General features: G+C 39.6%; 1 protein-coding gene across 1 annotated transcript in view; it reads left to right on the top strand.

Moving 5' to 3' along the window:
* LOC126263300 (neural-cadherin-like) overlaps positions 1-24,651 on the top strand; it is a 420,924-nt gene that overhangs the window by 336,023 nt on the left and 60,250 nt on the right. The window contains exons 24-25 of the mRNA XM_049960388.1: positions 8,268-8,506; positions 19,730-19,930. Coding sequence (XP_049816345.1) covers positions 8,268-8,506; positions 19,730-19,930 — 440 coding nt within the window. The remainder of the gene's footprint in view (positions 1-8,267; positions 8,507-19,729; positions 19,931-24,651) is intronic.

Here is a 24,651-nt window from a genome sequence, read left to right as displayed (position 1 = left end):
TCTCTCCTATCAAGTGGTAGTGAAATGAAATGTAATGCAGTGCAGCATGCTTATTGTAACTTTCTCAAAACTCATTATTGCTGTTTTTAAAAGTCAGAAAATGTTTTTCTTTGTATTTTTTAGATGTCAGCAACATAAAGTGCCTTTTAATATATTTCAAAAACCTTTGTGTATAGTTCAGAAAAATAAAAGAGTACAATCTTTGTATCATGTAAACTCTTCTGGCTTAAAGGTGGAGTATTGTTCCACTCCCAATCCATTGGCACCCCTCTTTGTGAGGGAATGGAAAAAATCTGTTACAATCTGTAGTCTCCTAGTCATAGAAGTCACAGTATTAATGGTGATTTGAGGACCTATTTCTTCCCAGGCTGTTTCAGATTTGTGATTAACTGAATCAACAATGAGTACTTCCTTGTATTACAAAAATTCAAAGAAGAGACCTTATATAAATTGTGTGCCGAGATTTACAAATACATAGCAGAAACGTTTCACCGTATTGTCAGTACGAACATTTCACTTTAACACTACCCCTAAATATTTATATTGCTAAATACAGTAATTAAAGCATTCCAACTAACAGTTTTAAACATTCAGATGGAACATGGGGTACTTGCTGGGTGGAATATCTACAGATAGCTTATCGTCCGGTACATGCTCGATGGCTGACTGGCCTTCTTGAATTTTCACATGGGCATAGTGGCACAGAAATATCAGTCTGCTGTGATCCCTTGTGAAATTCAGGAATTTTGGCTAGTTTAATGGCACTTCGGTTGTCAACAAGAAGAACAGAAACACTTTCCAGTGGTGAAATATCTTCAGTGTGTTTCAATAGCCATATTGCTTCTCTTGCCTCCTCACTGAGGGGTGTATATTCTGACGCGGTTGTTGACAGTGATATGCGTTGTTGCAGCTACTTGCCCAGGTAATTGCCTCTCCATAAAATCTTGCAGCCACTCTCCTAACCAAATGCTGAATTGTTATATCACTGGAATTATCAGTATCAGTATATCTCTCAAGCTTTCCATTTGCAAGGCTAGCGGGATACTTTATACCAGTCACACTGAACCTTTGATATACTTTAGAATCGTTTTTACCAAAGACTAGTGATTTTCTTAAGGATCTCTAAAAGTTTCGACACAGTGATAACTGTGAATGCTATATCAAGCCTTGTACAAACAGCTTAATATGGAAGAAAGTCAATTGATTGTTGGTATTGAATATTCATTGGTTTGTCATTGGTCATTTCATCTGGTTGTAGATATTGCTTGATTGGAGTTGATACAGGATTTGCCTCTGTCGTGTTAAACCATTGAATCATGACTTTAGCATAACTTCCTTGATTAATCTCTGTTGATCCAGTCTGTGACATACACTATTAATGTTTAAAAAATATCCTATTTGCCCAATAACAATATTAAACTCATCTTGAATTTCATTCAGCATAACCTCAGTGTCATTCTTCTTATTTCAGATATCAATCAATCATCAAGTGCAGCACGTTAGTGATTGCTTTAGTCAATAAAAACTTTTAAGAAGCTTGCACACATGATCATTCTCATCAGCAAATCCCTCAGGCGGCTGGAGAGAAGAGGAGTCCATTCAAACAAGCAGATTTTACATCGAATTGCACTAAATGAAGTTTGTTTGCTAGCAGAAACACTCAGGAGTTGCTCAAATTGTATTGTGTACAGCAACAGGGCTAAAAATTTTGTTGTAGTCAATACCTTCTTGTTGATTAAATCCATGAACAATTAGTCTTGTTCTCAGTGGTCAATTTTATCATTAGCTTTCCCTTTAATTATAGAAACCCACCAGTTTGCAATGGGCTGATGATGCGATGGCAGTGGTTTCAAAGTCCATGTAGCATTTCCTCCTCTGAAGCCATTTCTTCCTTCATTATTCTTCTCTGATGTTCATGGTAGCCTCTGTATTGTTGGGCTCATTTATTTTACCAGCATTAGTTTGATACACTGATCTGGTTTCTTCAAAAGTTGTCCATTTCTCAATTCTCTCTTGCTTGAACCTGTTCCTGCAGGTTCTTTACACACACTTGAGTCACTTTTGTGCTGACTCTTCACTGTTCCATTGTTCATTTCAGTCAGGAGTCCTTCTAGTTCCCTTGGCCTCAGAGACTGTATTCTTGCTGCAAATAATCCATTTTTATTTTTATTAAAACCACACTCAAAAGCCATCAGTGCCATCAGAATAACAACAAAGGTTCCTGGTTTTCTTTTTGGATCCCTTTTTTTCATCTTTCCTTCAGAATATCAACAAACCACATTGTCCCAAAAATGTGAATTCTATTTAGCTGTTTAATGTTACCAGTGAATACCTTGTAGGATGTTCTGCCATTCACATGTCTTGAACCAGTTCTATTTAGCACATAAACAGCGGTGTTTACTGCTTCTACCCCCAAAAGCAGAGGCAAACTTGAGCTGGCAACATGCTTTGAGCAAGTTTCACAACACTTCTGTTGTTATGTTCAGCACATCTGTTCTACTGTGGAGTGTAAGGATTTGTTGTGATGAACTGCATAGCATTTAATTTCATCAAATCTTTAACTTCTATATTATCAAATTATAGACCACCATCACATTGAAATGCTTTTGGTATTTGACGACAAAAAATCTTCACAATGCTCACCATTTCTGGGATGTTCTCTGTAGTCTCAGACTGCTGCTTGACAAAATATACCATGCATAATGTAGAAAAATCACAAGTGAAGTGTAGAACATATTCAGCTTCTCCCAGCGATTGGTACTCCATAAGTCCATACAGCTCAGCACGAATAACTTCTCCTTGTTGTGTACCACACTACAGCCATCATGCCTGAAAACTGCTGCAATACTACTTACCTTAACATGGGCCTCACAAAATTCGTCGCTGAAGTCTTCAACTTCAAGACCATGTTACGTCAAGAATTGTTGGACAATATGTTTGTTCTGATGACCCAAACATTCATGCTAAATTTGCAGAAATTTCTTTGATGTAAGATTTATCTCATAACTATTAAGATGATTTGGTTTTGTCACTTGAATCAACATACTCAATAAATTTCCACTGCTTTTGTCACACAGTTTTACAACGCCTTTGTTTTGGAACTCCCATTTGCCTTTTGATGAACGGAAGTCTAATTCCTTGTACATAGCAGATGAGAGAGGAAAGAGATTTCTTTGCTATTCTAGAGTATACAAAACAATGTCCATATGGCATAACCTCCACTCCCCAGCAACAAAAACTTCAAAATACATGGTGTCTTTTCCTAGAGTGTTTGTAGTCTAATCATTGCCCATAAATATCTGCAGTGATTTTACAAACTTAGTAAACAGTGTGTGCCACGCAATTTTCTTAGCTGTGTGATTTGTCATTCTACAATTAGTGATACACAAGTCCTTGTCCATTTCTTCATTCATTACTTCACCAATGAAAGGCTGATCAAGCAATTCACTTTTATTTTGCTTATGGACGCTTTTTTGCTTTTGTGTAACAGTTGGACATGACCAAACCCACTACAACTGAAACATTTAATCTTCTTTTCTTTGTTGACTTTTCATATTTATTTGATGAAGGAACATTCATACCAATGGCACCATCTGCATTTCTCCTTACTTTAACACTTTCTTTGGTAGCCAACAGTGCACCTAATGTGTCTTGTTTCTCCCTCTGATAAACACAGTGTCTTTCATAAGATATTAACACATACATTAAATTTGTCTGTTGATCTTCGGATCTTGCCCACCGTGACTGTCATAGGCTTTCATAAGTGTCAGGCAGTGTGTCAATTAGTCACGTCATCAATGATGATTATCAGGATTCATGTTGAATGCTGCATGCGAAGAACCAAGTTTTCAAAATGCATGAGATGTGTCACCATGTCTTCATCTGAAATCATATGAAAATTGAAAAATTGTGACTGAACAGAATGTGGGGCTTCCTTTATTTTTTATTCAAACATTTACATAGCTTGTTGCACATATCTAGCGTGCTCTCACAATGCAGCCAATGTCATGACATTTTCTTCAGTATTTCTAATGATCTCCTGCTTCACCACATAATCAGCATTGTCCCATGTTTTTTGTTAAACACATCTATTTGTGCTGACAAAGTTGCCGGTTTATGTATGTCACCTACACACACATTGTATGTGCCTTGTACATGCACATAACAAGTCTCTTACTGCAGACTTCCATATGGTCCAATTTTCAGCCCCACACAGTTATTTTCCCAATATCATGTAAATCCCCTGTGTCTCTGTAAAACAATTTAGAGTTACAGCTGCAAAAATTCCATACTAGAATGTGCTGGGCTATTGTTCATTTTCAGTATGAACATCGCAAATCAAACAAAGCACACAGATATATTTCTGGTGTCACGAGATGTAAATTTACAGTATGCAATTTCTTTCATTGAAAGAACCCTGGCTGGGCCCAAAACCTACTGTAAAAATTCAAAGAAAAGGGCAAAATATGTTTTAATTAAATTGATAAAGCACATGTGTGATGTAATATGTAATATACACTAAGAAGAAAAAAAGACCATAACACATTGTGAAGGATTTGTGCAATGGGGAAAGAATTCAGTAGATGTACATGCAGCGAAAAACAAACAATTTCAATTTCAGAAAAACTGGATGATTTGTTCAATAGAAAGAGCTTCACAAATTGAGCGAGTTAGTAACATGTTGGTTCACCTTTGGCCCCTATGCAAGCAGTTGTTCAGCTTGACATTAATTGATGGAGTTTTCATATGTCCTCTTGAGGAATATCTTGACAAATTCTGTCCAGTTGGCGCATTAGATTGTCAAAATCCTGAGCTGATTGGAGGGTCCTGCCCATAACTCTCCCAACATTCGCAGTTGAAGAGAGATCCAGCAATCTTGTTGGTCAGTGTGCTGTAAGGGTGGTGCAAATGGCAATCAAAGGTGTCCTGCTATGAAAAGAAATGGCACCTCGACAAGCACTCTGACTGTTGGGCTGTATAGCATGCCACAGTCGGGTTGGTATCCCACCACTGTCAAGGGCATCTCCAGCCATCTCTTCGCTGGTCACCGGAGCTCAGTTCGAAGTGGGTCTGATCACTGAAGACAATTCTACTCCAGCCAATAACAGTCCAACCCGAAGATGTGTCCGGAGATGCCCTGGACAGTGCTGGAATACCAGTTTGTCTTTCACTTATCATAGAGCCCAGCAGCCAGGAGTGATTGTCTGGGGTGCCATTTCCTTTCCTGGTTGTCATCCTTGGCACTCTTTTGGCACAGCAATGTGTCGAGGATGTTCTGTGCCTCATTTTTTGGTGAATGAATGAATAAATGAATGTTCTTAAAGGTCTGTGGTGTCACACAGGTCACAGGAACTGAAGCAAGCTTTTGTTATATCACATGAGCATTCCTCTGGGTCCTCACACTGAGTCCCCAGTGTGAGGAAGATAATGTTTCAGAGCATTATATCTTTGTCATTTTTTGCATTACATGTGACCAATATGACTTTTATTTGTTTCTGCAAGTCATTAAGACATGTCGTCCATTGTTTAACAGACTGGACTTGGGTTCAGGAGGATTGGAGGCCAGATCCTGGGTTGGCAATTGAGAATCGGTTTCTTTCATACTTTATTCTGCATCTTTTAAGCATTAACAGTTTATTTTCCACGTCTGAACAATTCCTTTGTTAAGTGTGTGTTAGCAGTACAACACTCATCATTTATGAAAACCCACTCTTATTCAGATTTTGAACTTTAGCTTTAGTGTTTATAGCCTACAAAATACACTGTTGGAAAAAAAATTCAGTACATCTGGAAAGACGACGTCAATTTTAGTCTGATGATGTGTACCATTTAATAGGGAATGCTCACACCCAGTAGGCTTAGTATGGTGTAAATGTGTGAAGCAAGCAGATAACCATGCCATGGAGATGCACTCTTGCTTCCTACAGCCAACTGAGCAAGTTTGGAAGGGGTCAAATTGTGGCCTTTCGAGTTGTGGGATGGTCCTTTTGGAGAGTTGGACATGCTGCGTCAGCTGTGCAGTGATGAAGGCATCAGTGGTTACATGAATCTTCTCACACATGTAAACGATTTTCTGGACATCCACACAGCTCAGATTCCCACCAGGATCATCATATTGTAAGGTCAGCAGTGACAGATCATACAGCTGTCACAGCACTGATAAGAGGGTTTGTGAGTCTGGATATGTCAACACGAATAGTTGTCAATCAGTTATTAGCAGTGGGACTACGCACATGCACACCTCTAGCCCATCTTCCTTTCACACTATAGCATCGATGTGCACGGTTCAAATGGTGTCATCAGAGGATCACTTGGAAGATGCAGTGGCATGCCGTGCTCTTCAGCAATGAAAGCAAATTCTGCCTACACATAAGTGATGGTCATTTGCCCTTATAACTTATACCTTACGAGCACTGTCTTGTAAAGTACATTTGTTTGAGACACAGTGACCTCACCCCAGGCCCTATGGTCTGTGGTGTGAAAACTACAACTTTCATTCACCTGCAGAATTTTTGAAGGGGATGCTAACCAGCACTCACAACATGCAGAATGTCGTTAGTGCCTTCTTTTGCCTTTCTTGCAATAGGAAGGTGACGTGTTGTTCCAACAGGATAAAGCTCTCTCACAAACTGCTCATGAAACTCAGCTTGCTCTGTGTGGCATGCAGCAACTTCCCTAGCTAGCACGATCTCCAGGCTTGTCTCCAGTTGAGCACATGTTTGACATGATGGGATGAGAAGTGACACACGTGACTCGTGAGCCAACAACTCTTACAGAACTAAGTGAACAGGTCAAGCAGGTGTAGCATAACATATCCCAAGACAGTACTTGCCATATGTATGATAAACTGGGCGCCAGAGTCACAACATGCATTGTTGCCAATGGAGGCTACATGACTTACTAATATGGGTGTTTCAGCATGGTTAGATACCTGGTATTTTAGAACTGCCTGTGCAGTTGGTCTGTAAATATAATCATTTTTTTTACTCCACATGCACTGTTGCAGCAATAAATCTTGAGTGAATTGGAAACATCCAAAAGGTTGTACTGATTTTTTTTTCCTGGCAGTGTAAAATCAAGTAAAACTTGAGTGTTGCCATATTATTTCATTTTAGTATGCATTACTGTCATTCACAGTAGTAGTCATACATATAATTACAGTAGAACACAATTACACATCTACAGGCACCTAAACATAAAAAATATTAATTCACATATATGTTTTATGGGTGTATATGTTTTTGATACTCCTATATACTGCAGTAATAAAGCACCCTGCTTTTCTCGACACTGTTGGTTTTATACTTGCCCCATTCATTCATTGTGTTTTCTAACTAAGTGTTACTTAAAAAAAGATTGATTTAGTATTATGCTCTAACATTTACTGAAATTAATGTAAATATTTAATCATCAATGTATGAAGACATATTACTTTTAGTACCGAATTCATCTTATGAGCACATTGTTCCTCATCACTACAGTACTTACATCATGAATTACAACACAAACATTTGTAACACAGAGCATTTTTCACAGTACTTAAGTAAATTGATTGGTCAATGTATTTGTTTTTCCGAACTCTCAGACTTCTCAGAATTAAGTGCAGTGAATTTAGCATTAACATGTTATTAATTCCTCAGCTGTGGAGAAGGGAAGATTGTGGCCCCTGACCAGAAAGGTTGTGCTGATAAGAATGAGTGCTTGGATATGCCTTGTCAGAATGGTGGCTCATGCATCAATGAAGAGCCTAAACTTCGTTACCGTTGCTCGTGTCCTGAGGGCTTCTGGGGGGAAAACTGCGAGTTGGTGCAGGAAGGGAGGACGCTCAAGATTAGCATGGGGGCACTTGCAGCCTTCTTAGTCTGTCTTCTCATCATCCTTAGTAAGTTACTGAGGCTGTTCTCAGTGGGATGCATAGGAAGTTGTCATTTTATGGCTCATGTGCATGAGATGTATGTGTTGATGCAAGATGCTTATAATATCTGACATGCTGAGGGTACAAGGAGTATGGGGTATACATTCAGTGGCAATTCTTATGCAACGTAATTTTACACTTTGAAGTGCTGTTTCATGCCTTTATTCACGTTTGTGAAATCTCTGAATGATTTCTTACTTTTCAAATCTTATTGTTGCTTCTTATGTTTGTTTTGCCTTTTTTATGCGAATGCTTCCAGTATTCAGGCCTGTATTTAATAGATCCACAACCCCGTAATTACTTAGCTTGTTGCATGTGTTCAGTGTTGTTGATGTGTATATGTGGTCATTAGATGTCCTACTGGATTCCGAATACAAGGCAGAGAGTGTGTGAACATAAACGAATGTGAATTGCGTCCATGCCTCAATGGAGGTCGTTGTGTCGACTTTTCTGATGAACGTCGCTATGCCTGCCTTTGTCCACCTGGTTTTAAAGGCATCCACTGTGAACTGGAACAACTTGAGTCTGGAATCATCAAACCTTCAACAGGTTTCATCACAGCCATCATAATTTGTCTCATTCTATTACTAAGTAAGTTCCTTTGGCTTATGTTACTTCCTTAACATTTTGCGCTATATTTTGTAACAACTTGCATGTTAATTTCTCTAGTTAACCAACAATTTCTGAAGTAGATTTCCTGGAGTGGTTTAATACATTATAATATTAAACTTTTAAACCTTTAGGTACACATAATTTGTTGTTGTGTACTGGAAGCATCTTTGTGCTCTATATTCAACTGTATTTTGAATGAGATTTGTGTATTCTTCTTATATTATGTCCTTGGAGTAGAATTAATTTATGTTATTTAAATCCAAAGCTGTGTATGAGGTACTAATATCCGAGCTTATGATGGTAACTGTTGCGTAATTTGCCTGTTCAGTGGAATGTTAATGTTTGTGATTCATATTTCATTATTTTTGCACCATCAGTACTAGCACTTCATGATCACTTTTTTCCCCAAAAATGGTGAGGCAATGAAGATAAATGGTCATTGATAAAAGAATTTTATTGAAGGAAATGAAGATCAATGTTCAGTGCCTCTCCTATGAGGAGGTCATTAGAGATGGTGCACAAGCTGAAACAGGACAAGAATGGGGAAAAGTGTCAACTGCACCATTTTCAAAGAAACCATTGCACCATCCACCATTATTAATTGAGGATAAACCTAAAACTGAATAATCGTGACTTTAAAAATGAGAGAGTGTGGACTGTTTAGAATTTCTCTGTTGTTATGAAATTGTGTCATTCAGAATCCAAAGTGTTACTCTTTGTCCTAGTGGATTATCGGAAGTACAACAAATGTTTTAACAGTATTGTAACATGAAGCCATGTAGCACTGCAGGTATGGAATATAAAATGGAAATAATGAACCCTTGTAATGCACTCACATTATTTTGGATATTCAATATTATGAGAAGGAAAATTGCTACTTACCATATAGCCAAGATGCCGAGTCACAGATAGGCATGACGAAAAGGCTTTCACAATTAAAGCTTTCAGCCATTGGTCTTCATCTTTTGGCTATTCTCCAGACATTAGTGAGGAAAGTGAAAAACTGTCAGTTACAAACAAACTATATTCAAAGAAAGCCCTCTTTCTGAATGATTTTTGTGCCAAGGCCTTATATAATCATAAAATATGTTGAAGTAAATATATTCCATTGTTCTTGATATGTGCATCTAGAAAGTCAGATGTTTCTGTGAGTTTAGAAGAGAAAGACCATTTTACAAAGATGAATTCTAAATCTCCTGCTACAGAAAGACATTTATAGTGTGAAACAGGTTATTGCAAATGAACATATAATATTTGTAAAAGACTGGGAGTGGATTATCACCATCGTGCATGAACATTGAATTTCACTACAAAGTATGCCAGTTTATTGCTACTTTCACTCACAGAGCAGTAATCATCATTTTCTTCATTTGTTTGTCCTTTCTGGTTCATTACAACATTAAATAGTGTACTAGATATAGGATAAGTCAAATTTAAGAAAGAGAGAGAGACGGAACAAAAACAAATTTTAGTTAACAAATTACAATCGTTAATTATAAATAGCAAACAAAAGAATGTAAATGGTAGATATTATCCGATGTTATAAATTTATTGTATCCTGGCCTGGTGTGTTGGAAAGCTTGCTGGAAGGCATGGATCACAGTGACAGCTGCTAAACAACACCTAGTGTATGTAAGTCTGCAGTAGTGGACACCGGAACATCCTGAAGAAGATCCCAGCAGAGGGGTGGAAACGTCGATTATTTTAGAAGGAAATATTATGCGGCCTAACAACCCAGAAGATTTTAACATTGTTAACACTGATGTAACTTATGAGTGCTATGCTGTCAGTGCAGCATTACTGGCTACAAAGACAGACAGACAGACACACACACACACACACACACACACACACACACACACACACACACACACACACACACACACACACATGCACACGCACACAACTGACCTATCAGCACCTTTAGCTCTCCTTTAAAGCCAGCAGTGCAACTACTCAATCAGTCAGTCATGATTTCATTGCACTATTGTATTGATATTGTTACACATTGTTGTGTTCTTAAGTTGTTTCTGTTCTTGTTAGATTCTGGTCTCTATAATTAGTGATTGAGTAAAAGGTTAGCAGCATTTCATGGATGAAAAGCTCCTCAGCTTGTGCAACAGCAATAGCAGCTGCTGCTGCTTCAGCAGCAATATCAACAGCAGTTTCAACAATAACAACAGCAGCAAACTAATTTGCTCCAGCAGGAAATTCAGCTTTTGTCAGATTGCCTTCAGGGTCAGAGTTCCCAAGCCATCCCGGCTGTGATCACTTTGCAGGTGGAGAGCCACCCACCTGCGTTTCTCCCATTTAATCACACCAAAGAGGATTGGGACACACACTTGCTATGGCTGAAACAGCACACTGCCACTTTTTGGGTTTTGAATGAAACTTTCCAATGGTCACTCTTTGTTTCTTAGGCTTTCCTGGAGATGTTTAACTTAGTAAAGAAGTTGGCTCCACTTCCAAAACTCACATTGCTGTTAAATTATTATTATGATTCCATCTCATCACATCATGCCTTAATTCCATCAATACCACAAGCAGCCTGGTCCGTCCGACTGCTCACAGGTGACAGATTTGCAAGGACTGAGTAAATGTCGTGGTTTCACTTGTAAGACCCGGCTTGCAAAACTTCATATGCAGATTCTTTGATGCAAGACTTAGTGGCTCCAGATTCGGAAGTATGCACTGCAACCCTCAAACTAGCCAACTCTTTCTTGAACAATATTTAGAAAAAATTGGGCTGTTTTGAGCTCACACATGCAGCGAATAATAAATGCCTCATTCTTGTAAGTCTTTTTCCTGATGGTGGCTTTGTGATTAGTTGATTTTGGATGTGTCACTGGCCTATGAACAGCTTGTCCTGCCTATTGGCATAAGCAGTGAGGTCTCCTGTCATGTCCTGACAGTTTCACGGCACACCCATTTATGGATTGTTGGGTGCACTGTACCCATTGTGGGAAAAATGGGCATCTCCAAACTGTCTGTCATCAGCCATTGGGGAAGTTGGATACCACTCCCCACATGCATCAAGGGACAGTGCATGAACTTGAGGCACTTGTTTCTCAAAGCCACTTAGTTATTTATCAGTATCCCAGTTGCAAATAAGGATGCTGATGTCCAGGTGGACATAGGAGCTATGTTTTCTTTGACTAATCTCCATACATATGCTCTTCTTGGTTCCCCTGATATGGCCCCTCCTTCCAGTGCATTAGTCACATATGATGAGAGTTTGATCCTCCTACGGGACAAATTCACAATCAGCATTGTGTACAAAAAGTTGTATGACTGACAACGCAGTTTGTTGTTGATAGTCACTCAGCTGGCAGTCTGGATGCCTTCTTGCTGCTTGGATTCTCCATCACTGATGAGCTTCAGGCCATCTCAGATACAGGAGCTTAACGACTTCTGTACCACACTCACAGCTGTATTTAAACCTGGCCTGGGGTGTGCAACAGATGTCCAGGCTTATATCTGCTTACGTTCAGATGGAGTACCCCTTTTCTGCCAGATGCACCCTATTTTTGTCTCTTTACAGATGGCAATTAAGCAAGAACTCAGTCACCTCTATGAAGCTGGGGCACTTGAACCTGTTAAAACCAGTACTTGGGCCACACCCCTCATGGTGATCAAGAAATCCAATGACTCCCTGTGGGTATGTGGAGATTTTGAATTGAAAGTCAACACCTAAGCACAAGTAGAAACCTACTCTGTAGTAAATACAAAGGACCTTCTCATGAAGTTTGTAGGAGGTTAACATTTTTCTTCCAAGATAGACCTTGGCAATGTATATTTTCAGATCCCACTGGATGAGGAATCACAATGCATTATGGTCATCAAACTCCCTTTGGTGTATACAGATGCAAGCAGTTGCCTTTTGGGGTTGCTCCAGTAGTCTTCCAGAGGCACCTAGAACTGTTAACCATATCCATCTCTGTTCTTACTAACTATCTCAACGACTTTACTATATTGCGTGATGCAGGGCTCAAGTGATACACAAATGCCAGCTTTTTCCTGGAGCAAGTGGAATGCCTTGGTCACTTATTCAACAAAGAAGGGATTCGCCCTGCTGACTGCAATGTTTTTGCTGTTAAATCTCCATCCTTCCCTCAAAACTTACAGAAGTTGCATGTTTTTTTTTTTTTTTTTTTTTTTTTTTTTTTTTTTTTTTTAAGTGAATTATTATTCCAAGTTATTTCCACAAGCAGCCCACATTAAGCATCCTCTCAACTGGTTATGAAAGAAGGGCATTCACTTCAAATGGGTGGCTGACCGTGAACACCCTTTCGCACCGCTGAAGCATCTGCTGCTCTTAGTGCCCTGCCTTATGCCCGTTTCTCCATCATTTCCGCTGATTTTTGCTACTGATGGTTCTCCCAATGTCATGGGTGCAGTGCTGGTGGATAAGAATGATGATGGTACTGAGCAACCTATTGCCTGTGCATCAGAGATGCTGACACCTGCTCAAAAGAACTAATTGCAAATTGAAAACAAAAGCTTTAGTGAATATTCTTTCCATTAAGAAATTCCATATTTACCTATTCAGTACCAACTTTACCCTTATTACAAACTACAAACAACAAGTAGTAATCTTTGGCCCAGCTCTCGGCTTCTGAAGCAGATGGCACAATGGCTCCAATGCTGGGTGCTATCTCTCAACTCCTGCAATTATACTGTTACATAAAAGCCCACAGTACAACTTCCAAATGCAGATACTTTCTCTCACTTGCCCTTTTTTTGTTCAAATGTGTGTGAAATCTTATGGGACTTAACTGCTAAGGTCATCAGTCCATAAGCTTACATACTACTTAACCTAAATTATCCTAAGGACAAACACACACACCCTTGCCCGAGGGAGGACTCGAACCTCCTCCGGGACCAGCTGCACAGTCCATGACTGCAGCACCTTAGACCGCTCGGCTAATCCCGTGCGGCACTTGCCCTTTTGGCTTGCAGCCTGACCCGGCATTTGGCCAACAGGAAATCTCCTGTTTCCACATTGACATGGAGGAAGAGCACTCCTTGGGTGGGTTTCCCATAATAGCTTCTTATATAGCTGCAGCCACACATCATGATCCTGCCTTAAGTGCACCATACACTGAAAAACCATGGGCGGTCCACTTATTTTTCGAAGTTTGGTAATCGAGAACTCTGCGCCTGGAGTTGCCTCTCCCACTGTTTGGCAGTTGTCTCCAATGTTCTGCTTGACACAGAGGCAGATACTCTCCATGTTGTTATCCTGTCTACACAGCGCCCTCAGGTTTGGTGCCTCCTCCATCATGGGTATGTTGTGGACAAAAGTCCTTGCAAGGTGACATGCCTACTGAATGGGGCTGAACAAAGAGGTGGAGGCCATGGTACATGGTGCACAGCTATTCCACTTGTGGCTGGAACCAGGCTGCTCCTCTCCAGTCTTTCACCCACTGGGCCACACCCCATCACCCCTGGGACTTCACTGGCCCCTTTCTGGGCTCTATGTGGCTCACAATAGTGGACGCATACCCTAACTACCCATAGATCATCAACATAGTGACCACCACCACTGATGCCACCCTCAGTGCTGTTATACGTATTCTAGCCATTGAAAGGCTTCTTTGTACAGTTGCATCAGACAGTGGGCCCCAATTCACAGTGACAGCTTTCTAACAGTTTTGCACGGCATCAAGACCTGTTTGAACTACCATTTTACTGTTCCTCCAATAGCAAAGTGGAGCATATGGTGCGAATGTTTAATCAACAAATTTTAAAGGCAGTTGGCACTTCCACCACCACTGATGTGCTTTCAGTGTTTCAGTGCACCTACAGGACCACCTGTGTTCACGACCGTAGAAGAGCAGACCTCATCTGTGGGTGGTAGCTGCGTACTCTCCTCCATATCCTGGCCCCACAGGCCAAGGAGGTCTAGACGCAGCATGTCGGGCATGGCCTTCCAGATTCTGCTGTATGGGCCTGCTCATATGGGGTGAAACCCTCATGGGTGCTGGCTACAGTGGTTGCCACCAAAGGGTGACATACTATGATGGTTGACACGCTGAGGGGCCTGAAGTGCCATCATAGCAGTCAACTCTGTTCATGCCTGCTCCATTTTCAATGTCTGTGTTGGACCTGGAACACCCACCCATGCCAATCCCCCATCCACATGAGTACAACTTGTGCTCCAGGGTACCAGCGGCAGCTCCCAAGTGCACTGGCATGGAGGTGAAGTCCTCACTGCAACCTCCACCTCCGCAGCAATCATTGCTCCTGCCTTCACGCCCCTCCATGTTGCCAGAGGTCCCCAGTCAGTGACCTTCAGTGCCAGGAGGCACCAGATCACCTTCCCAAGCATCATCCTTGGCACTTCTGGCCCTAAGCGCTTGTTGCAGGGAGGAGGTATCTGATCCTGACCCAGTGAGTCTCAAAGCATGCCAGAATGCATGGACCTAAGTGACAGCCACTAGATGACACTGCTGTAATCTACGAGTGCTGCCGACACCACTGCATTGATGACTATGGAGAGAAGCCCATCCTGCCAGCCTAAAAGTGCCTGCAGTTCTCCTTTAAAACCAGCAGCACAGCTGCTCAATCAGACAGTCATGATTTCACTGCGCTGCAACAAGTCATGGTTTTGGTTCTGGATTTACTCGTTAGACTTATTATTCCACAATGCCATCTCCATTGTCTGTCTTTCTCTTGCTGTTGTCCAGTTGTTTACTCTCTGTGGCTTGCTGTTGACGCTCCCAAGTGGATATTAAAGCTGTTTCTTGTGTTGTGGCTATGGGCATGTTTACTTTGTTGTTGTTCCCTAGTTCTGTTTAAAATGTACTTATCTGCATTCAGAATAGTTTCTTAAATGTTTACAATATTATGAAAAGGATAGTTGCTGCTCACTGTATAGCAGAAACGTGAAGTCGCAGATAGGCACAACAAAAAGGCTGTCACGAAATGATCTTTCAGACAACAAGGCCTATGTCAAAAATAGACAACAGCTACACACACACACACACACACACACACACACACACACACACACACATGTGCACGCAAACACAACTCACACACACATGACCATAGTCTCTGGCAGCCAAAGCCAGACTACAAGCAGCAGAGCATGATGGAAGAGGCAGGCAGGTGGGAGTAAGGAGGAGGGTGCAGCAGGGAGGGGTGGAAGACAGTAAAGTGCTGCTAGTGGGAGCTTGCTGGGATGAGGTGGAGAGAGGGTAGGACAGCTAAGTGCAGTCGGGAGGCTAGACAGAGGGCGAGGGAGAGAGTGCTGGAAAAGGAGAGAAGTAAAAAGACTGGGTGCATTGATGGAATAGTGGTCTGTGTAGTACTGGAATAGGAACAAGGAAGGGGCTAGATGGGTGAGGACAATGATTAACGAAGGTTGAGGCCAGGAGGGTTATGGGAACATAGGATATGTTGCAGGGAGAGTTCCTGCCTGGCCCTTTCAGAAATGCTGGTCTTGGTGGGAAGGATCCAAATGGCACAGGCTTTGTTGAAATGAAGAGTGTCGTGTTGAGCAGCATGCTCAGCAACAGGGTGGCCCAGTTGTTACTACTTGGCCACAGTTTGTCAGTGGCCATTCAGGCGGTCAGGCAGATTGTTGGTTGTCATGCCCATGTAGAATGCAGAACAGTGATAGTAGCTTAGCTTGTAGATCACATGACTGGTTTCACAAGTAACCCTGCCTTTGATGGGATAGATGACGTTTGTAACGACTGGAGTAGGTGGAGGTAGGAGGATGTATGGGACAGATCTTGCTTCTAGGTCTATTACAGGTATATGAGCCATGAGGCAATGGGTTGGAAGCAGGGGTTGTGTAGGGAAGGACAGGTGGAATACCACTGTGAGAAGGGTAGGAAGGATAGTGAGTAGAACAGTTCTCATTTCAGGGCACTATGAGAGATAATCAAAACCCTGGCAGAGAATGTAATTCAGTTGCTCCAGTCCTGAGCGATACTGAGTTGTGAGGGGAATGCTCCTCTGAGGCCAGATGGTAGGACTTTGGATGTAAGGTTAGTTTGCATGTTTAGGGATTTGGGAAATGATGGTAAGGCAAAATTCGAAGTTAAGAAATTCTGTAATTTGGGGGTAGTGGAGGTGGCTCACAGTTGGATGTAGGAGTGAACTGACTCAGACAGAAAGAACCGCAATCCACCACCTAAAAACTGATCCTTACCTTATAATGGTACCTGCTGACAAAGGCTCCACCAGTGTTGTTTTGAACCGCAAGGATTACCTGGCAGAAGGAATCCACAAGATGTCAGATTCATCCACCTACAAATCCTGCCACAGTGACCCTGTTCCAGAAACCCAGCAGGATCTCCAGTCTCTCCTCACATTCTTAGGCCCATCCCACACCATCTCTCTGGAGTACATTTCTCTCCTCACCCCTCCTACGCCCTGCACTCCTACCTTCTACATGCTTCCTAAAGTCCATAAACCCATCACACAGGATTCCCCATTGTGGCCGGTTATAGTGCCTCTACTGACAGAATCTCTGCTCTCATAGACCATCACCATCGGCCTATTACCTGCAACCTACTCAAGTATATAAAAGAAACTAACCACTTCCCCCACCGACTATATACAGTTTCTGTTTGTTTATCACTTGGTGCCCTGCTTGGCACTGTTGATGCCACCTCTCTTTACACTAACATCCCTAATGCCCATGGCCTTACCACTATTGAACACTACCATTCTCAATGCCCGACAGATTCCAAATCAACAATCTCCTTCCTAGTTGCCATGACCAACTATATCTTCACTCACAATTACTTCTCCTTTGTAGGCATTACCTACAAACAAAGCCAGGGTATGGCTATGGCCACCCACATGGCACCATCCTATACTAACCTATTCATGGGCCATTTAGAGAAATCCTTCCTAAACACCCAGAATCCCAAACCCCTCAGCTAGTTCAGATTCACTGCTGACATCTTCATGATCTGGATCAAGGGTGAGACCACCCTATCCTCTTTCCTCCAGAACCTAAACACCTGCTCCCTCATTCGCTACACCTGGTCCTACTGAACCCAACAAGCCATCTTCCTTGATGTTGACCTCCACCTCAGAGACGGCTACAACGGTACCTCTGTCCATATCAAACCTACCAACCACCAGCAAGACCTCCTCTTCAACAGCTGCCACTCATTCTGTACCAAGAATTCCTTTCCATACAGCTTTGCCACCCACAGCTGTCGCATCTTTGGTAATGAGTGGTCCCTCTCAAAATGTACTGAGGGTCTCACTGAAGCCTTTACAGACCATAATTACCCTCCCAACCTTGTACAAAAACAGATGTGCCATGTCTTATCTTTCCAGTCACCCACCACCTCCCAAAGCCCCTCCATCTGATTACAGAGGAGCGTTCCCAATATTACCCAGAACTGGAGCAACTGAATTACATTCTCCACCAAGGTTTTGACTGTCACTCATTGTGCTGTGAAATGAGAAATGTTCTACCCACTATCCTTCCCACCCACTGAACCTACACAATATCCTTGTCCATTCCTACACAACTCCTACTCTCAACCCCTTACCTCTTGGCTCATGTCCCTGTAATAGACCTAGATGCAAGAATTGTCCCATACATCCTCCCACTACCACCTACTCCAGTCCAGTCACAAGCATCACATATCCCATCAAGGGAACCACTCATGTTATCTACAAGCTAAGCTGCAACCACTGTTCTGCATTCTACGTGGGCATGTCAACCAACAAGCTGTTGTCTGCATGAATGGCCACTGATGAACTGTGGCCAAGAAACATCTGGACCACCTTGTTGCTGAGTATGCCACTCAGCACGACATTCTTCATTTCAATGACTGCTTCACAGCATGTGCCATCTGGATCCTTCCCACCAACACTATCATTTCTGAATTGCCCAGGAAGGAACTCTACCTGCAGTATATCCTATGTTTCCGTAGCCCTTCTGACCTCAACCTTTGTTAGTCATTGTTGTTACCCATTTAGCCCATTCCGTGTTCCCATTCCAGCACTACTGACAGCAAAGTTCTACACTCATTCAATGCTGCAAAGTGATTACTTTTAATCAGTACTGATGGTGCAAAAATGCCAAGAGACCTTTTACTTTTAAGAAATTGGAATAACAAGAGTATTTTAGGTGGCTGCCAATAAAATAATATTTCTGTAGTTCTTCAGTTCCTTGTGTTTCTACTAATATCATTGACGTTTGCATGGCCATCTTATAATAACAAAAGCTTGTGTTAACTTGGTTAGTAAATATGTAGTAAGTCATATTTGAATATTTAATATTTGTTTTGAATGTTTTAACAGAAAAAAATATTTATTAGAAGTTATAGCACTTCAAAACAAGTTGAAATAAGTATTTAATATTCTTGGGGTACAATTTATATTGTTTTACTAATGCATGAATGGTGTTTATAACTGTTTGGTAGAATGTGTGACATGTTTCTGCTTGTTATTTAAGAAACAGAACTGTGTATTTTATATACGGTAAAATTCAATTACCAAGAAGTTTTTCATTTCTGGCTGATCAACTGATTGTCCATAACAATCACAAATGAAAGCGCCATGTTGACAAATATTTCTGATTTTAATATCCAGAGTTTTCTATTGTGTTTGGTGCTTTAGTGGCATTGTGTGATTCAGTCAAGAATTATTCAAGTAAATTCTAATTTATTTTGCCAGCTGGAAGGTCTGAGCAATGAATAAATGAATAATAGACCATGACTCCCATCTTACTTGAATTGCTAAATGAAGGTCATATAGAAAACTGAGATATGACCACCAGCTAAGGTGTCAGATTTCAGAACTAAAAGAGAACTGCATCATGATTTTTACTTGAGGCCAGCTGAAATGGCCGTTCCATTTTAGCTCTCATTATTATTCAGATAGTATGAAGAGCTTAGTGCAGAACTAGTGAAGAAAATTAAGGTATCTTTTACTCATTTAATTTTTTTTTTTCAGGTAACATACTTTTTCACTTATAGATGATGTGTGCATTGCAAAATGCATAAGATGGGCTTCACACATTTATGCAGATATTGGAAATATACACTGTTTCATATGATTTGTTTGCCTGAAACTTGTTGAATATCATAATTGTGATATTGACTTATGTTTTATTGGAATCACATTGCTCTATATGCACTCAAAATTATAATTTTATTATTTGTAGCTCAGTAAGAAAGTAAAGTTTTTCAATAAATAATATGACCAATTTATTTTTAGTACTGGTACTTGTGTTTGTCGTATACAATCGCCGACGTGAAGCTCGTATCAAGTATCCTGAACCAGACGATGATGTGAGAGAAAATATTATTAATTATGATGACGAAGGTGGTGGTGAAGATGATATGACAGCATTTGACATTACACCTCTTCAAATACCAATTGGTGGACCCATTCCAGAGATGCAACCAAAACTTACATGTAAGTCAACTCAATTTTAATTAATTCATTATAATTTTATAAATGCAAAAGTGTGTTTGTCCATTACCTTTTCATGACTAAACTGCTGAAACAATTTTGATGAAATGTGGTATGGAGATAGCTTGAATCTCAAGAGAGAATATTAGCTACTTTAGAAATTGTGCAGTAGTAGATATATGTTAATCTGAAGAATATTACGTGATTTATGGAAAATATTTACTGTTTGGCTTCTGAGCTTTGTCACATTTGTGAAAATGCTTTTATTTGTTGATTTGTTTTATGTAAAACGATTCAACCTGCTGAATACAATGCTTGTACAATCCTCAAAATGTTGAATCCCTACTTCCATACTAATATTATTAAATGAGAAACCAACTCTATTTGCTACATTTTTGTGACTAAACTACTGAATCAGTTTCGATGAAATTTGGTACGGAGACAGCTTGTACCCCAAGAAAGAACATAGGGAAAAAAATCCGCATATAAAAGGGGGAAGTAGGGAATGAAACTTTTTTTTTTTTTTACATCAGTGAATGTAAACCATGTTTAAAATTATTAAATTTGTAGGATAATATACATATTGTGTAATGCATAGCTACTTCAGTAGCACAACACGTGGATGCATGCTCCTGTGCATGCAGTGCTATTTATTGTTAGATTTATAAATATCATAGTTCCAATAGAATCCAATGATAACACACAAATATGCGAACTTAAAGTATATAGCTGACTTTTCTGACTCTGACTGACAGTCAACAAAATAATTTCATGACTCTCATTCACTTAAACTAATGTGCTGGCTGATGCTACTTCTGTCCATAGGCTAATATGCAATGTGTCACTGACCTGTTTATGTGCTCCTTTATAATAGTTAACAAATAGTTACATTTACAATTTTCTAATTGCATGTGTCTGGGCTCATAACCTCTTCATAAATATTTCTCTCCATCACAGTGAACTTGCAAATATTGTTTAGAGTTAATTATTTTTTCTAAGTCTAGTTGTTATTTGTTGTACAAGGGGCTTTTATATAAGTTAAATATATTTATTTATTTTTTAATAATGCCATACATAGTTATTACACTTTGTGCAGTCAGTTGTCTGTTGTTCCTAGTTCAAGCATATTGAAGGTGAATAAGTTAGAAACATCAAAAATATAACAAAATAGTTACTTATCATTAAATCAAAAATTTATGAAGAGGTTATGAGCCCAGATACATGTGATTAGAAAATTGGAAATGCAACTATTTGTTGTTTATTATAAAGGAGCACATAAACAGGTCATTGCATATCAGCATATAGTCGGAAGTAGCATCAGCCGGATGAAAGTCATTGAATTATTTTGTTGACCCATCAGTCAAACTCAGTTCTATGCTTTAAGTTCACAGATAGTAAATTTGTGTGTTATCAGTGGATTCTGATAAGTCACTGTTGGAACATTTGTCAGACGATCAATATGGAAATGCCAGTTTAAACAACACTTAACATTACAGTCAAAAAGTTGTATTCAGTAGCTACTAGACAGGAGGCTAAACAAAAATGAGGAGAAACTGAACAAAATGTGAAGTACTGGATTCAGAAAGAACATGGGGCACAAATTTTTATAGATATGAATGTCAGCAGCAACATAGACAGGAAAATAGCAAATTGCAAGTGTGGTTGTCAAATGTTTAAAAAATTAGAAACACTAGATGACAAGAAATCCAATTTAACAGTTACAAGTTTGCAGAGAAATATCTTTAGTTAGAAATACAGTACTAGTAAGTCAGCCATTCAAAACACTATGCAGATTCAAGAAAACATGGAAGATATACCCTCAGAGAGTGAAGCTGTGAAAGAGAACTGGATTATACATGAATTCTCGGAATGTTACTACCGAAACATAATCACTTTCATACTATATGGAATAATGTAGCAGTATCTGACAAAAATCTGTACACATTATTTGAATGTTTGCACATGGAACAGTGTAAGGAAAAGATGGGTTGCTACTCACCATTAAGATGGCACATTTAGTTGTACACAATCCCAATGAAAAGACACTGACACGTACCTTTGGGCAAAGCCTTCTTCATTGAAGGAAACACACACACACACATATTCATTTACACAAGCAAGTACACCTCATGCACACATGACTTCCATTTCCAGTAGCTCGGCTTGGAATGCATTCCAGTCATATGTTCATGAGATGTGCTTTTTTGTGAATGAATATAGCTGTGTGTGTATATGTGTGTGTGTGTGTGTGTGTCCTTAACTGAAGAAGGCTTTGGCCAAAAGCTATGTGTAAGAGTCGTTTCATTGTGCTTGTCTACAATGCACTGTGTCATCTTTGTGATGAGTAGCGATCTGTCTTTTCTCTATGTTGTTGATGTTACAATGCGGATTTTCCATTGTTCAATTTTTCATCTGGAAGAGGGTTGATTAAATGACGCAGAACAGTGAAACATCTTACAAACAAAATAAACACTTTGTCAAAGCACGTCAGCAGGAAAAATGTACAGTTCAATGTTTTAAATGCAGCAGAAAAGGGCATGTAAAGAAACATTGTAGAAATAAACCATGTGCCAAATATTTAGCATATTGTAGAGACAATTATTCATGTAGTAACTGCAAACAAAGGGGTCATTCTGCCAAGGAATGTCCAAATGTAACATTAGACAGAAATGAGACAAGTGCAAGATCTGACAACAAAGGATCAAAAGGTTTCAAATTAAAAGTAGGAGTCACTGCAGTAAATTTGCAGCATGATTGCAAAAACTCTTGCTACCAAGACTGTGGCACCATACAACATATGACATTTAGAAAGGATTGGTTAATAAATTATGTAAAATTAGATCAGTGTACGAAAATGTTGGTTGGTGATGCTACTGAATTAGAAGTAACTGGAGTGGGAGACAATGAATTAGAAGCTTTTGATGGAGTACAGTGGTATGACATAGTTCTGGAGAATGTTTTATATGTAGCAAATATAAACTTTAACAATATTATGAGAAGGAAAGTTGCTACTCACTATATAGTGGACATACTGAGTCACAGATAAGCACAACGAAAAGACTCTCACAGTTAAAGCTTTTGGCTATTGGTCTTTATCATCAATAGACACACATATGCACACACAAACACACATGCAAACACAACTTACACACATGACTGCAGTCTCAGGCATCTGAAATCACGGTTGCCTGAGACTGTAGTCTTGTATGTGAGTTGTGATTGCATGTGTGTGCATATGTGTGTCTATTGTTGACGAAGGTGAATGGCCAGAAGCTTTAATTGTGAGTCTTTTTGTTGTGCCTATCTGCGACTCAGCACCTCCGCTATATGGTGAGTAGCAACTTTCCTTCTTATAATATTGTTACATTCCATCCTGGATTCTCCATTGTTTGAAATATAAATATTTATTTTCTGTTGCTCAAGTAATAGGAAAGGGTTATAGACTGCAAGTGCAGTGTTGGGGCTTCTTCTGTTCTTTAATTATGTAAATGATATGCCCTCTAGTATTTCAGGTAATTCTAAAATATTTCTGTTTCCTTGGTAGTAAAGGATGTTGTGTGCAACATCGGCTAGGTTTCAAATAGTGCAGTTCATGACATAAGGTCATGGCTTGTAGGAAATAAACTAATGCTAAACCACAGTAAGACTCAGTTTTTACAGTTTGTAATACACAATTCAACAAAACCTGACATTTTGATTTCACAGAATGGGCATACGATTATTGAAACTGAAAAGTTCAAATTTCTAGGTGTTGAGATAGATAGTGAAGTGTCGTGGAAAGCCCACATTCAGGATCTTGTTCAGAGACATAATGCTGCCATTTTTACTATACAAATGGTATCTGAAGTAAGTGATGGTTTAACACAAAAATTAGTCTGCTTTGCTTATTTTCATTTGCTTATGTTGTAAGGTATTATATTTTGGGTTAACTCTTCCTATTCTAAAAGGATATTTTAGGCTCAGAAAAGGGTGGTTTGGGCAATAAGTGTTGTTAGTTCGCAAACCTCTTGTCGATCCCTGTTCACTAGTCTGGGTATTTTGACATTGACCCTCAATATATACACTCTTTACTGTCATTTCTTGTTAACAATATCAGCTTATACCCAAGAATAAGCAGCTTTCACTCAGTTAGTACTTGGCAGAAATCCAACCTGCATTTTGATTGGACTTCTTTAACTCTTGTGCAGAAAAGTGTGAAATAAACTGCTGCATCAATTTTCAAAAAGCTATTACAAGAATTCAAAAATCTTAGCAGTAATCCATGCGCTATCAAATCAAAACTCAATAGTTTCCTCATGGGTCACTTCTTCTATTCTGTTGAGGAATTCCTTCAAAAATTAAGCTGATACTTATGTTATATTGCTAATTGCATTTACTTAAACTTATGGCTTGACTTTTTTTGGATTCATAAACATTTTATTTTTTCTGTTATTACTTTTTGTTGTAATTTCATGTACTGACACGTTCCATGATTTTGGAAATTTTCTCCTTAATTTGGTCCTACACAACTTGTTGTGTAAATAAATAAATAAATTAAATAACAACTCAGTTTTCAAAACCACTGACAATCTGGAAACTGTGGCAATAGGCTGCTGCGAGTGACAGCTGGAGAAAATGTTGTTTCGTATAAAAGAGTTCAACAAATGTATGACAACAACTTCAATTAAAATGTGACATGAAAAGTTAGCACGTCAGAAAGTCACTTATCAAACATTGGAAACTCC

This window comes from Schistocerca nitens, chromosome 6 (assembly GCF_023898315.1).
Source record: "Schistocerca nitens isolate TAMUIC-IGC-003100 chromosome 6, iqSchNite1.1, whole genome shotgun sequence".
Lineage (NCBI taxonomy): Eukaryota > Metazoa > Arthropoda > Insecta > Orthoptera > Acrididae > Schistocerca > Schistocerca nitens.
Note: the sequence above shows the minus strand (reverse complement) of the source record. Positions and strands in the feature narration are given on the sequence as shown.